This window comes from Gadus macrocephalus, chromosome 20 (assembly GCF_031168955.1).
Source record: "Gadus macrocephalus chromosome 20, ASM3116895v1".
Lineage (NCBI taxonomy): Eukaryota > Metazoa > Chordata > Actinopteri > Gadiformes > Gadidae > Gadus > Gadus macrocephalus.
In genome coordinates, this window is record NC_082401.1 from 21,575,800 (window position 1) to 21,589,334 (window position 13,535).

Here is a 13,535-nt window from a genome sequence, read left to right on the forward strand (position 1 = left end):
GAAGCTCTCCTTAGAAACTTACAGAACACAGATACAGCCATCGCTGAGGGAGAACGGCGAGATCATGGACTCCACCAGATGGATGAGACAATGGCATGGAATGTGAAGGAACCGGGATGGATCGACTGTGACGCTGATTTATGGAAACCGAGCAGTGATAGATAGTGGGTACTCAGCAAAATAGCATTTCTGTCATTCTCTCACACTAAGGCATGAAATTATTGAATTATTTAAAATGCATTACTTCAGTAAAAAGTAACAGTAAATATAGAATAGATTTGGTGCTTCAATGACATTGATACACCAAGTCATAACAGTCAAACTACAAAATAATTCTGTGTTGAATGACAGAAAGATGCCATCTACTTACTCATATGACATGGATATTATACATTTCAAAAGGCATTTTGTATTGAAGCAACACAACATTTGATATGAAACAGCCAAGGCGACGTCCAGCTAGAAAAGGGGAAACTTGGACCAATAATATAATGTGGACTTACATCATCGGTCTAAAATCAATCACTGACATACCAGCAGTATGCAATGTGTAAACATGATGAAACACAGACCAAATCGCTGCGAGAAAAGCATTATGATGCAGCACCGCTTGACATCACCACAGAACTTTGGCCCCAAGAAATGCAGCTAGAAACTGAAGCCGCAACCGTGAATAATACATTTGAAAGAAAAGAAAAGCACAGGGTGAAGAGAAATACGGCTCCTCTCACCAACAAGCCTTTGTTGCCTTGCAGCCTTAGCAGAGCGATGGAAACATTGCTTGCCATTCAACCTCTATTCTAATGCTTGTACCCAATGTTGTATTGGGCCTAAGTGAGTGTGCGCAGTTCCTGCCAACAGTACAGATGCATGCAGGTACGGATCAGAGCACAGGACACACCTTTCTTAGGGCTCTCCTCACCCTCTGCTTCCTGCTCTTCCTCCTTCTCATCCTGCTCCTCCTGCTCCACCTCCTCCATCTCTCTGTCCACAGAGCTGTCTGAGACAGCAATAACTGCTGGGACCTGATCCTGGGCCGGAGCCTGGACCTCTCCTACAGCCTCTGCCTGCCCTAAGGCTTCAGCTGGGGGGCTTTCCAGTTCAGGCTCATCCCCGCTCCACTGCTGCTCCTCAATAGCTGCCTCAGATTCTGCTGCTTCTGTACTCTCCTCCTCCTCCTCTTCCTCCTCCACTTCCTCCTCGTAGTCGGCTGTAAGAGCCTCCATGGTTTCTTCTTCTTAAAAACACGGCGAAGAGGTTGACAGATCAAAACTACGGGCAACACAGACTTTGGTTATATGGCAGCACAGTGGACACTGGGTGCCCTGGGAGCTAGTGCTGTTCAACAGATACAAGTACACCACAGATGTATGCAGTGTGGATGTGTTCTCTTTCTATCCTTAGACCTGGTATGCTGGTATGTAGATCGTGATATATTGAAATGATGGGAACATTTTACTACCTCTTAAAATGGAATATTTTATATCAGTGAAGAGCAACGTATTTTAAGTTATTTTTTGATAAATTACTCTAGTACTATCAAAACTAGACTAAAACAGTTCAATTATGCTTGAGCGTTCCTCATCATAAAGTCTTGCCGAAATGGAAGCAATGTCTTTTTAAGTTTTGTCTTTAAGTTTTTTTTATTTATCTATTCATATATATACAGAATTAAATTGCTGATCTTCTGTTGAAAATTATACTTTGAGGTTTTCTGACATTAATATGAGTACCCCTAGCCTGACTATGGTCCCCCAGTAGCTAGAAATGGCGCTAGAAATTAAATCAGACGAGCCGATTTGTAATTTTCCCCGCATGTCGTCATACGGGGAAATGTTACCTCCCCTTCTCTGCTTTGCCCGTCCAGAGAATTTGGCCCGCCAATGAATAAGCAATAAGCTAAGACTGTTTGTTGTTTGGATAACCATTCCGCTGTTGGTCTTATGGCGCATAACACGTCGGGTTCTCTGACGTCTCTGGTATTTCCACAACGAGAGTCGTAGTGGGGTTTATCTCAGCCATTGCTGAGAAGGAATTGGGGGGAAAGGAACTTTGGCTTTGACTCCCTGAAGTACATGAACCGCGAGGCACCACCGTCGCGAGGCCCGCTGCCCGCTCCCGAGACTGAACCTTTCTCCTCCATGTTGTGGTTCAGTCTACTTCAGATTAATGTGGAAGTGGAGATGGAAGAACCAGAAACGCCGTAGAACCCGACGCAGTCGTTTGAGATTCATAATATCGTCTGGAGGAACACACAGCTTTTGGCCCTGATGATATGTATTATATGATATATATATCTGGGTATAATATAATATTATTTAGATATAGATCTCCAGGACTGTAATGCAAGGGTTGTACACTTCTTTGTTATTTGGACAACCCTTTTGCTGTTGGTGTTATGGCGCAGAACACGTCGGGATCGCTGACGTCTCTGGTATTTCCACAACGAGACTCGTAGCGGGGGTTATCTCAGCCATGGTTGAGAAGGAATTGGGAGGAAAAGGAACTTTGGTTTTGACTCCCTGAAGTACATGAACCGCAACAAGGAGGAGAAGGGATTGTTGCCCGCGATTGTCTCCTGCTGGAGCCCCGCTGCCCGCCGCCGCGAGGCATCATCGCCGCGAGCCCCGCTGCCCGCTTCCGAGGCGGTGGTGCCTCGTCAGCGGGCAACGATCCCTTTCTTCTCCTTGTCGTGGTTCAGTCGACTTCAGATTGATGTGGAAGTGGAAGAACCAGAGACGTCGGAGAACGAGATTCATAATATCGTCTGGAGGCGCACACAGCTTTTGGCCATGATAATATGTATTATATGATATAGATATCTATGTATAATATCATATTATTTAGGTTTATAGCTCCAGGACTCCCGCCAGAGCACCCGGAGTGTTCTAGAATATTTACAGAACACGGCCAAAGCTGTGCGCCTCGCCATTGCGGTACATCAACTGTAAACAGAGCGCACGGTACCGTGGCCAAAAGCTGACCCGCCTCTCTCCTCCTCATTTGCATTAAAGCTACAGACACCGAAACGGCGCGCTTGGGGAAAGCTCAATGTGCGACTGATTAATACCAATATTAGGTATCAATGTGCGGCCCACTAATACCTATATTAAAGCATCCATAAACTAGCATGCCATGGGACCTTTAACAAACACAATGGTTTTAATGTAATGATTCACGTTTGGTCTATAACTGATTAAATATAGCTGTGTTACATTTTGCTAAAATATTTTATGACCAATTATGTGCACTGGCTCAATATTTGGATACAGCCTCATCATTGGTAAAGATTGTAAACATCCGTTGATGTATTCATTATGGTATGCTTAAATATGCTGGAATTAGACAATTGAATTAAGTGCACATTGACACTGTGTTGAGGCATTAATAAAGCATAAATTGGTACACCAGAAGCAAATAGCGACAGCCATAGCAAACATTGACAAAACGTCAAAACACAAGCCTTGTGCTGTCGAAACACGAGCCAACTTTTTTATATTTAGTCATTTAAATGTCACGCATAGTATGTATACATGCAGCTAATGGTTCAGCTGCCGGACGTGTGTGTGCAGTTGCTAAAACTTTATTCATGTAGAAACGTCAACCAATCGTATCATTGAACACGGTTTTGAAATATGCTCGAGCATATGTCCTTGCATCGGTGCCATGCCAAGTCCTACACATTGGTCCGGTCTAGGTCCACATTGGTCCGGTCCAAATTGGTCTCCAATGGACCTTGATTCAAAGTACTGAGTGGGCGAGAATAAATATGCTTATTTATGATGCTGTTATTGACCGAGAGAACCGCGTTTTTCTTTATCAAAAAGCTCCAGGCAATCGTCCCTAACCCATGGCCCATGGTTACGTCAGCCTGTAATTTGATTGCTGTTGCTTTGGAAGGTCACCTACAATGCCTCGGCTGAGTGCTGTGCTTCATCGAGGCGAGAGATGCATTTCTCCTCATTGGTAAACAATGGCTCCGTTAGAATCGAGAGATGCTGGTGCCAGCCTTGTTTGAGCGGCTTAACCCACAGTGAACAGACCAGCCCACCTACACATTTGTTTCGGCACGGGATTGGATTTCCCCCATGATGTTATTATCCCAGATTATAGGTTCGTTTATTTTATAGAAATATACATTTTTAATTTTTATTTAGATTTATTTTGAACATTTAGATTTAAAGATCTCCGATATGAGGTCTAGTTTTGTTATAATATAAATTACATTGCAACCATGAGCAGCTCCTAAAGAACATATAACTCTTCTTCTGACATCCATTTTATTACATGCAATAAATTGAGGCCTTACTTAATAATAAGCATGCATATTATTTCGAAGCATTTGCATTTTGCACAGCTCAAGAAAATGTAGGTAGGAAAAACTCAAAGATTCAGCTGAGCATGGCATTGCATTTGAGGGCGAGAGAGAGGAAGAGCCATAGGGTGGATAAAGTGTGATGAAGAATCATCTTATCGTATTTTTCATACAGGCCTGAAAAAGTCTGCAGACAACAAGGCTATGTAAAATATGCTGCAGTGAAGTAGCAGGCAGGACCATCTGTCGGCTTAAAATGTATCCCTGCACCACAGGTGTGAGTGCACAGGCATGTGTCTGTAGGTTTGTGGGTGTGTGTGTATGTGCGTGAGTGTGCCATTATGCCCATGTGTTTATTCATTTGTATGTGTGTTCTTGGTACAAGAATCATTAAAGACATATGGTGAAGAGTAATGACAGTAGGGTATTGTAAGGAATGGAACCAGTATCATACAGTATGATGGGTGAACACAATGAGGAGATATGACGTGCACAGACGTACATGTGCACAGAGGTCATCACCTCGGGGGTATGTATGAAAGCCATTTGGATCTCACGACCGACAACTTTATTGGCAGAAACAGAATTTTTGCCGTTCCCTCTGATCGTATGTGAAGGTAGATCCTTGTAAACAGCCACACAAAAACGGCAGGTTTTTGCTACTTTCAGAGTGACGGTGCAGATTGATCGATTTACAAATGTGTTTTGAATGAGTGTCACCTACAAAGGCTGCAAATGGCTTTGTTTCAGGAAAACAAATGAGATGGAAACAAAAGGATGATAATGTCCCTGTGAACCAAACATTAATCCACCCCGTCTTCCGAGAAAACAAGACAACACACGACGAGACACGAGGACACAAGGACGGACGCAAATACGTAAAAAAAACGGATGGACAGACAGACAGACAGACAGACAGACGAGGAGGGAGGGACGGAGGGAGGGAGGGAGGGAGGGGGAAAGGGTGGAGGGAGGGGCGAATGTGGCCCAAATCACAGAATAAAAATGAAAGGGATTCAGGGTGTGGGGGTAGGGGCGGAGGAGTCAAAGGAGAAAGAGAGAGAGAACTGAGAGAGAGAGAGAGAGAATAAGTGATAGGGATAGGCGTTTCGAGGGAGGGGAGGGGGTCGGGGGGGGGGGGGGGGAAGGACAGTCAGGACAGGACAGGACAGGATAGGGGGGGGGAGGGGGGCGGCGTAGGTAGTATAGGAGGAACCATGCCGCGGGTTCACCTTCGATCTGTCTAAAGGGCACGGCCTGCACAGGGCGCACGCCGGAGCGTGTCCACTCTGGGCTGAACAAGGGGTGCTCATAGTACTCCTCGTCGGAGTGGTAGGGCTCGTCCTCGGGCACGGACACAGAGATGGAGGGGGCGAGGAACTTGCACCTCTCACGGGAGTTTTGGAAGCGCCTGAGAGGCCCCGCCTCCTCCTCATCCCCTACATCTACAAACGAGACAGACACAAGGAAGAAGAACTGCAGGGGGAAAAGAAAGACCGGAAACACACGCGACTCGGAGGGCGGAGGAGGAGAGAGAGACGGAGAGAGAGAGAGACGGAGAGAGAGAGAGAGAGAGAGAGAGCGAGACAGAGAGAGTCAATAGTGAGTGAGACTAGAGAGAGAGAGAAGGTGAATTAAGAGGAAGTAGATGAAGGAGAGGGAGAGAGAGGCCAAGAAACAAAAGTAAGAGAGAGTAGGATGTGAGCGTGTTGGAGAGAGAGGAGAAGGGAAATCAAAGAGACACAAGGTGAGAGTGAGGTATAAAAGACACTGACAAAGGAGACACACTGACAGGAGGTGGATGGAAGCTGGGGGTGAGCCATTGCAGCCGAGGCAGGACATACGTAAATATGGGAAGCCATATGTGAAGAAATGAAGGAAAAAACCATAATGAAACCATGTAAAAGAAGGAAACCTGGAAAACAAAATATGTCCAATATATTTTCAGTTTTTCCAACTAAGGCGGACCCCTTAGCCACAGATTAGACATCAACAGAAAACGTGGTTGGCCCTGTTGCCTCTTTCCAACACCTGTGCTCATCTCATGAGCCACAAGGAGGACAAGACGAAAGACAAGAAACGACAACGGATAAAATGAAACCAAACAAGACCAACACAGTTAGATGTGCAAAAAGAACACATAAAACATACATAAAAAAATAAATAAGGGTTTCACAGGGTTCTCGTAACGTTGGAACAGAGGTAAGGGGTAAGGGGAACGGAGCGAACGGAAGAAGGAGATAAGGAGTGATAGTGTGTCCTCCAATGATATACAGTGCTTTAATGATAATGAGTGTGTGTGTGTGTGTGTGTGTGTGTGTGTGTGTGTGTGTGTGTGTGTGTGTGTGTGTGTGTGTGTGTGTGTGTGTGTGTGTGTGTGTGTGTGTGTGCGTCGATGTTGATTACTCGTGCATTCCAAAGTAAACCATGCGACCAGCACAAGGTCAGGAAGGAAGGCCTGGTGAATACCAGCAGCTGAAACTGAAAGGAGAATACTTCCTTTCTAATTGGATGATTAGCAGAAAAGCTTTTCCAAAAGAAAAGAGAAATTGAGACACGTTTGTGTTTTTGGCAGCAGCGTACAAGTACGAACACACAAATCCTTGTGTGTCCTCAATTTGAGTGTAAAAACATCCGAAACAGAATTGGCCCCAGCAGGACCCCATGATCCCAGAGAGCCTGTGATGCAGTCACAGGGAAAAGTAGCTAGAATATGCATGAAGAAAAGCCCTGGTGTACACAGGCTGATCCTCACACACACGCCCACACACACACACACACGCGCGCGGGCGCGCACACACACAATCGACCGCATGCGCCCACGCACACACACAATCCTTACCTCGTTCCAGCGGGCCGAAGTGTTGCGCAGCAGGGGAAGGAGGTGGAGAGGGGGGCAAGTTGGTGGTGTCTTCAACTGCAGGGGAAAATACAGATGGAGGGAGGGAGGGGTCACAGAAGGATAGCGAGGGAGAATATATACATATATTTCAAATGTCTGAACAAATGAAATTTACCGTGGCATATCAGCATTATCATTTGAAACTATATATTATCATATATAATGAGATAATAATAAAGCAAATCATCATAATTAATATCATTATTACTATTAATAATGTCATTCACTTTTACCTCCATATACAGGCATGCCTCAGTCTATTTTAACCTTTATATAGTGTAATTAATCAAATGCTTTACAAAGAGAGTAAGGAGGAAGTGTGAGAGAGACAGAGAGACAGAGATAGAGAGATTATTTTATTTATATATACGTATAATATAATATTATATTGTTATATTTATTGGGTTGAGTAGTGAAAAACACCACAGAAACTAGACTCATCCAAAGGGATTATGGTTCAGAAACAATTGCTTGCAGGTCCTGGTGAAAATGGTCTTTATACTTTGTTGTGTGTGTGTGTCTGGTTACTCAAGTGGTCAACAAACCAGCTTGTATTTGTGTGCACGAGTATGTGTCTGTGGGTACGGCAGACATTGGGCTCTGCGTTGTTTAATCCTTTGAGCTGCTCTAACACATGCTGTGTGTGTGTGTGTGTGTGTGTGTGTGTGTGTGTGTGTGTGTGTGTGTGTGTGTGTGTGTGTGTGTGTGTGTGTGAGTGTGTGTGTGTGTGTGTGTGTGTGTGTGTGTGTGTGTGTGTGTGTGTGTGTGTGCTGACTAGCTCTGGTGCCTTCCAACGGGGGTTGTGATCCTTAACGAAGCGTTAGTTTGGTTGCGAGCCACATTAGGTCACAGTAGGTACTGCTTTCCTCTTACATAATGTTGACAAATTTGACAACACTGAGAGATCAATAAGAGATGGATCTGTCTGTCAGACAGTCCACCATAGCTCAGAAATCCATATGGAGAGCAGAGCATGTGTTTAAACAAACTTAACAAAAAATCAATACTTACGAATAAAGAAATTCCAAATTGGCTATCAAAAGAATGACCACATTAGGATGCAAAAGTAAAAGTTTTTGAGGTCACAAACTAATTAGAACTTGGCAATACAATTTTCATACTGCAAAAGCTGCAGCTGCATCAGATCAATAGGGCAGCGTTCCAAAAGAGAGATTCAATTTGCAGACGCATTAGATTAGACATGACTCGCCAGTCACATCGTCATTATTGTTAGCCTGGGAAGCTTGCTTGGGGAATGAGAAGCAATGCAAAGCGTAAACAAATACAACCCAGAAAAATACCAATACGATATCAACCTGATTAAAATGCATATTTGACCAGATTCCAGTTCATCTGCTGGCTAGTGGAGGAATGGTGGAGCTTTTCGAGTCTCCATGAAAGGCAAAAAGTGATGACTACAGAGTTGTATAATGAGCTTTCTCAAATGTTTTCCTTTTCACACATGAGTAATCCATCATTTATCATCATCATTATCATCGTTCTGCACGATATGCATTGTGTATGAGTTTACACGTTGCATAAGAATGACTGCTTTTGCATGTGCAGACACAGAGTCTGCTGCATTGGATAGTCAGTATACTGTCAGGATTCAGGGTTTGTCTTTAGTGTAGTCTTTGTACATGTCAACTTTGGTGTTGATTCATTCATAACACAATGCAATACATGTTTGTAGTCATATCTGTCTCTGGTTAAAGCCCACCTATCAACCCAAGCCAAGGGAGTCCTTGTGTAGGTGTTATTTTGCTAGGTTAGCTTATTGTGCATTGAAGAATGTGGGCATGCTGTGTGTGTGTGTGTGTGTGTGTGTGTGTGTGTGTGTGTGTGTGTGTGTGTGTGTGTGTGTGTGTGTGTGTGTGTGTGTGTGTGTGTGTGTGTGTGTGTGTGTGTGTGCGCGCGCGCGCACGCGCGCGCGTGTGTGTGCATGTCTGGGCCTTTCTGTGTGTATGTTTGTATCTGTGTGTCTGTGTGTTAGAGAGCATGTATGTGTATTTAACCACATCCTTAACAAGAAGCCCGAGTGTGTGTGCACGCTCGCCTTCTTGTGTGACAAACCCACCTGAAGGAAGCCTCTTGGCCGTGTCCGCTAGGCTCTCCTGCTCTCCTTTCAGAACCGCCACCGCCTCCGCAGTCACTTCCTGTACGATCCGTGCGGACACTTGCTCTGCATGAAGCAACAGACAAAACAACAACATCTCATTCCTCTTCCAGTCTCAGAATAGGACCAGGTCGACAACTCCCATTGGGTTCAGACTCGAGTCGGGAGACGGCGATGAGCCGGAGGGCCTTCCAGAGTAGAAGGAGTCGTTATTGATCCCCCAGGGGGAGATTGTGCTCTTCGTATGTGTTTTGAGTCATCAGGCTAGACTTTAAGCCTTGCAACTGAGATTGAGTGACCGAGACTGAGGCTCGGTGCAAGAACCCGAGACAGGCCGAGAGTATGTCACGGCCCTGCATTGGGGGAAAACAAAGCCTGGCTCACCATTGACTTGGTAAAAGCAGTCACTGAACGATTAACTTTGGGGAACATCCCCAGAAGCTGGATGAGGGAGGCTCTCCGAACAACAGCGCCATAAGATGTAAAGAACAGGAAAAAAACGATGGGATCCTGGCTTCACCTTGGTGAAGAGTTTATCCAACAATGTTGCTGGACTCTTAAAGCCTACATTCACGTTTGCTCATCTAAGATGTTCTCCTATATCAGGGATGAGGCTATGGTGGTGTGCACCATGCTGTTGTTACTTTGGTGTTGACAATTTTCTCCAAAATAATGAAAGAACTTGCACTGTGTAATTGAATGGCAAACATTGCAGCCGTATACAGTATTATACACAGATAAAATATATGTTGAAATATATATTTAAATGTTTCCACCATATAATTCATTGTTCTGTATCATAAAGGATAAAACGTCTTGCACAAAACTGTAGACCTTGAGCCATTCACTAATATAGGGAGCTCAGTATAGATGTTGAATTTGAATAAGAAACATCTCTGAGCTTCATCTAAAGATAATTGCTTGAAATATATTTTTCGTACTGCTGCTAATGCTTGCATATGGGCTGAATTGTTGACCTCAATACAAAAGGACACAAATAGCTAATGAAACTTAGAACATCAAAACACAATCTTTTTCTAGGCCACTTGTACATTCTCTAAAAAAATACAACTTTGCATAGCGTCACCGTAAAAAGGAAGTAACAATGCAACACTATTTTTTGGACCTGCTGTTTTTTTGAGCGCGCTATTGTTATGCTTTTTCCAGACAACATCGCACTCACCGTCACAAGTAAAAAACACTGAAAAACAAATGCACAAATACACAGCCGGGCGTCCCAATTCACCGAGCAGAAGCACACATCCACAAACACACTCACACCATCCAACACCACACTCAAAATCTCCTTACAGGAATGATCGTCAGAGCCTCCTCGCCCCCTCATAGTGTCTATTTTTTGCTGCAGAGATGAACTGAAGCATTCACCTTGTAGTTCTTCCAACGGGGAAACGACAAAAAAAACACAATAACAACAACAACCTAAAATACCGCCGCACTGACAAACAAGCCGTCACGCTGAGACCTCATCATTTCGACTCCCGACACCCTTGGGTCCGACATCCAGGTCTAAGATAGTTGAGCCTCTTTTCATCTCAGGATGACAGTCTTTATGTCTCTAGCCCGGACCTGTTATGTTAACATGTGACAAGGAAGCCAATACTGTGGCAGATTACGATTTGAAACATGCAAGAAATATTGATACATAATAAGTATAATTTGGAAAATCTTTTAAGTGATACGACACATTGATGAGACAACGATCCTCCATTAATTTGAGTATAAGTATGCCTGTTTCAGGTATTCCACAGCAGCCATGTTAGAATAACATGACATCCTGGCATGATACGTCATACACGCAGATTTATCTTCCCCACCTGCTCACCCATATCTCAGGTACACCTATAATCACACATAGGCATGCACATGGCCTATACGTGAGCACAGCAATTGATCCTGACATGCACTTAAAAGGTGAGTACGAAGGTTTGCGCACACACACGCACACACACACACACACACACACACACACACTCCCAAATCTGCAAGGACCCCGGGTTCAGTGGTTAGTCATGCCTTTTGTCTGTCTCGAGTGCACACGCCCAGACAGACAGTCACGAATGAACAGGCAGACGCACACACACAAGCACACACACTCAGACGAAAAATTGTGTAACAGTGCAAACATCAAAACATGGTCTTTGTCTAGAATGATAGATTACATTGATTGACACATGGAAAGACCGTCGCAGCCATTCATTAACTTGACAAAGACAGACACTAATTAAGACCTTCTAACATATTCAAGGTCCTTATAAAGGTACTGCTGGCAAAATATTTTTCCAGAGGAGTTACCAATGTGTCAAGAAAACACGCATGAAGCATCAGTAAAAATGAGATCTTGGCGTTACCTGTATGAGGGGCCGTCTGCTGAAGCGGAGAGTGTGTGTGTGCTCCTTGAGCTCCCACTAAGACTGGGGCTCTGAGCTGAGCAGCACACACTCTGTCCCCCCACACACACACATGCACACACACAGAGACACACGCACACGCGCAGCAAGATAGCACTGGGGAAATGGGAGAAAGGCGAGAGAGAGAGAGAGAGAGGAGAGAGAGAGAGGAGAGAGAGAGGAGAGAGGAGAGAGAGGAGAGAGAGAGAGAGGAGAGAGAGAGGGGACAGAGAGGAGAGAGGAGAGAGGGACAGAGAGAGGAGAGAGAGAGGGACAGAGAGAGAGAGAGAGAGAGAGAGAGAAGAGAGGAGAGAGAGGGACAGAGGAGAGAGAGAGAGAGAGAGAGGAGAGAAGAGAGAGAGAGAGAGGAGCAGAGAGAGGAGAGAGAGGAGAGAGAGAGAGAGAGAGAGAGAGAGAGAGAGAGAGAGAGAGAGAGAGAGAGAGAGAGAGAGAGAGAGAGAAAAATAGCAAAAGAGAGAGAGAGAAAAAGAGAAAAAAAGAGAGAAAGAGACAGAGAGAAGGGGTGGGAAAGAGAGGGAGAGAGAGGCGTGCTGCTCGGTTTTGATACCAGACATCCCGCACCGAAAAAAAAAAAGTGTCAAATCGAGCAGTTGCCATAGCAACAAAGCACACGGCCAGGATGGCCGACTGCGATTCCTCATATAATTAGGATGCCAGCGACATCTCTTATTGGCATTCAAGCCTGTCCCCTCTCTCCTATTGTCCTTTTTTTATCCTCTGGTTCATTTCCTCTGCAGTCTGTTTCAATGAGCATGCACGCTGGATCACCCAGCCCACGATGGGTGGCATCGTGGGGACCTGAGGGTGCAGGCCGCCCGCGGGGATCTGGCTCAGATCGTAGTCCCCCTGGTTCAGCCCAGTCGCTGACACATGCTAATATTGTCCCCGTTTCAAATGACACAAATTTTGAGGTTATTATTAGCATCATGGATTTGACGATTCTTTTGACGTTTGACTCCTGCTTACATCATCTGTTTCATACTACATAAGTTATATCTTCGTAGAAACAAATGGAATCGTTTGATTTATACCTAATCTGGTCTAACTGCTCCGGACAGAACCCATCCATCTGTCTGGGCTATCAACACCTCGAGACACTCCCGGGTTCCTGGACCGTCTCAACCAGGTACAGCTGGTGGCTGCTCTTTCTCCAACCCCCCCCCTTCTCTCTCTATACTCCCCATCTCTCTCCCCCTCCCCTCCCCTCTCCCTACTCCCTCTCTCTCACCCCTACCTCCCTCTCTCTCTCCCCTACCTCCCTCTCTCTCACCCTACCTCTCTCTCTCTCTCTCCCCTACCCTCTCTCTCTCCCCTACTCCCTCTCTCTCTCCCCTACCTACCTCTCTCTCTCCCCTACCTCCTCTCTCTCTCCTACCCTCTCTCTCACTCACTCTACTCACTCACACACACACACAGCCTTCATGCCCTTTATGCATTCATTCATTTCAGGGGATTTGTCCTGACAGCACGTCCCCAGCTACTCTCAGAGAGGTAGGGGACCGCCAGATGACCCCCCCCCCTCCTGCCCTTCCCTGCCGCACTGGCCCTGGGCAGGGCCAGAGAGAGGCGTGTTGATGTATGCTGACAACAGCATGTTAACCAGAGAAAGAAAACCACACATGTCAACACCCGCACACATCTGTGCCATACACTGACAAGACACTTTGGTTTAGAGTAACTGTGATTGTATTGTTAGTTGTGCTTATGCAATTCTATCTACTTTAATGTCTTTGGCTTGAGCTGAGCAACTGTCACAAAGGACTACCTGAGGCA

The 13,535-nt window shown here is 45.2% G+C and overlaps 1 protein-coding gene across 14 annotated transcripts in view; it reads right to left on the reverse strand.

Moving 5' to 3' along the window:
* Positions 1-13,535, reverse strand: part of map2 (microtubule-associated protein 2) — a 67,837-nt gene that overhangs the window by 18,559 nt on the left and 35,743 nt on the right. For 6 of the 14 annotated variants that reach the window (XM_060040863.1, XM_060040864.1, XM_060040874.1 and 3 more), the window contains exons 5-8: positions 9,295-9,399; positions 7,158-7,232; positions 5,548-5,760; positions 902-1,237 (exon numbers count right to left, since the gene is read on the reverse strand). In XM_060040863.1, the coding sequence (XP_059896846.1) occupies positions 902-1,237; positions 5,548-5,760; positions 7,158-7,232; positions 9,295-9,399 (729 nt within the window). Of the gene's footprint in view, positions 1-22; positions 131-901; positions 1,238-5,547; positions 5,761-7,157; positions 7,233-9,294; positions 9,400-11,702; positions 11,762-13,535 lie in introns of those variants that run through there. The other 8 variants (XM_060040865.1, XM_060040866.1, XM_060040870.1 and 5 more) reach the window with 8 other exon arrangements.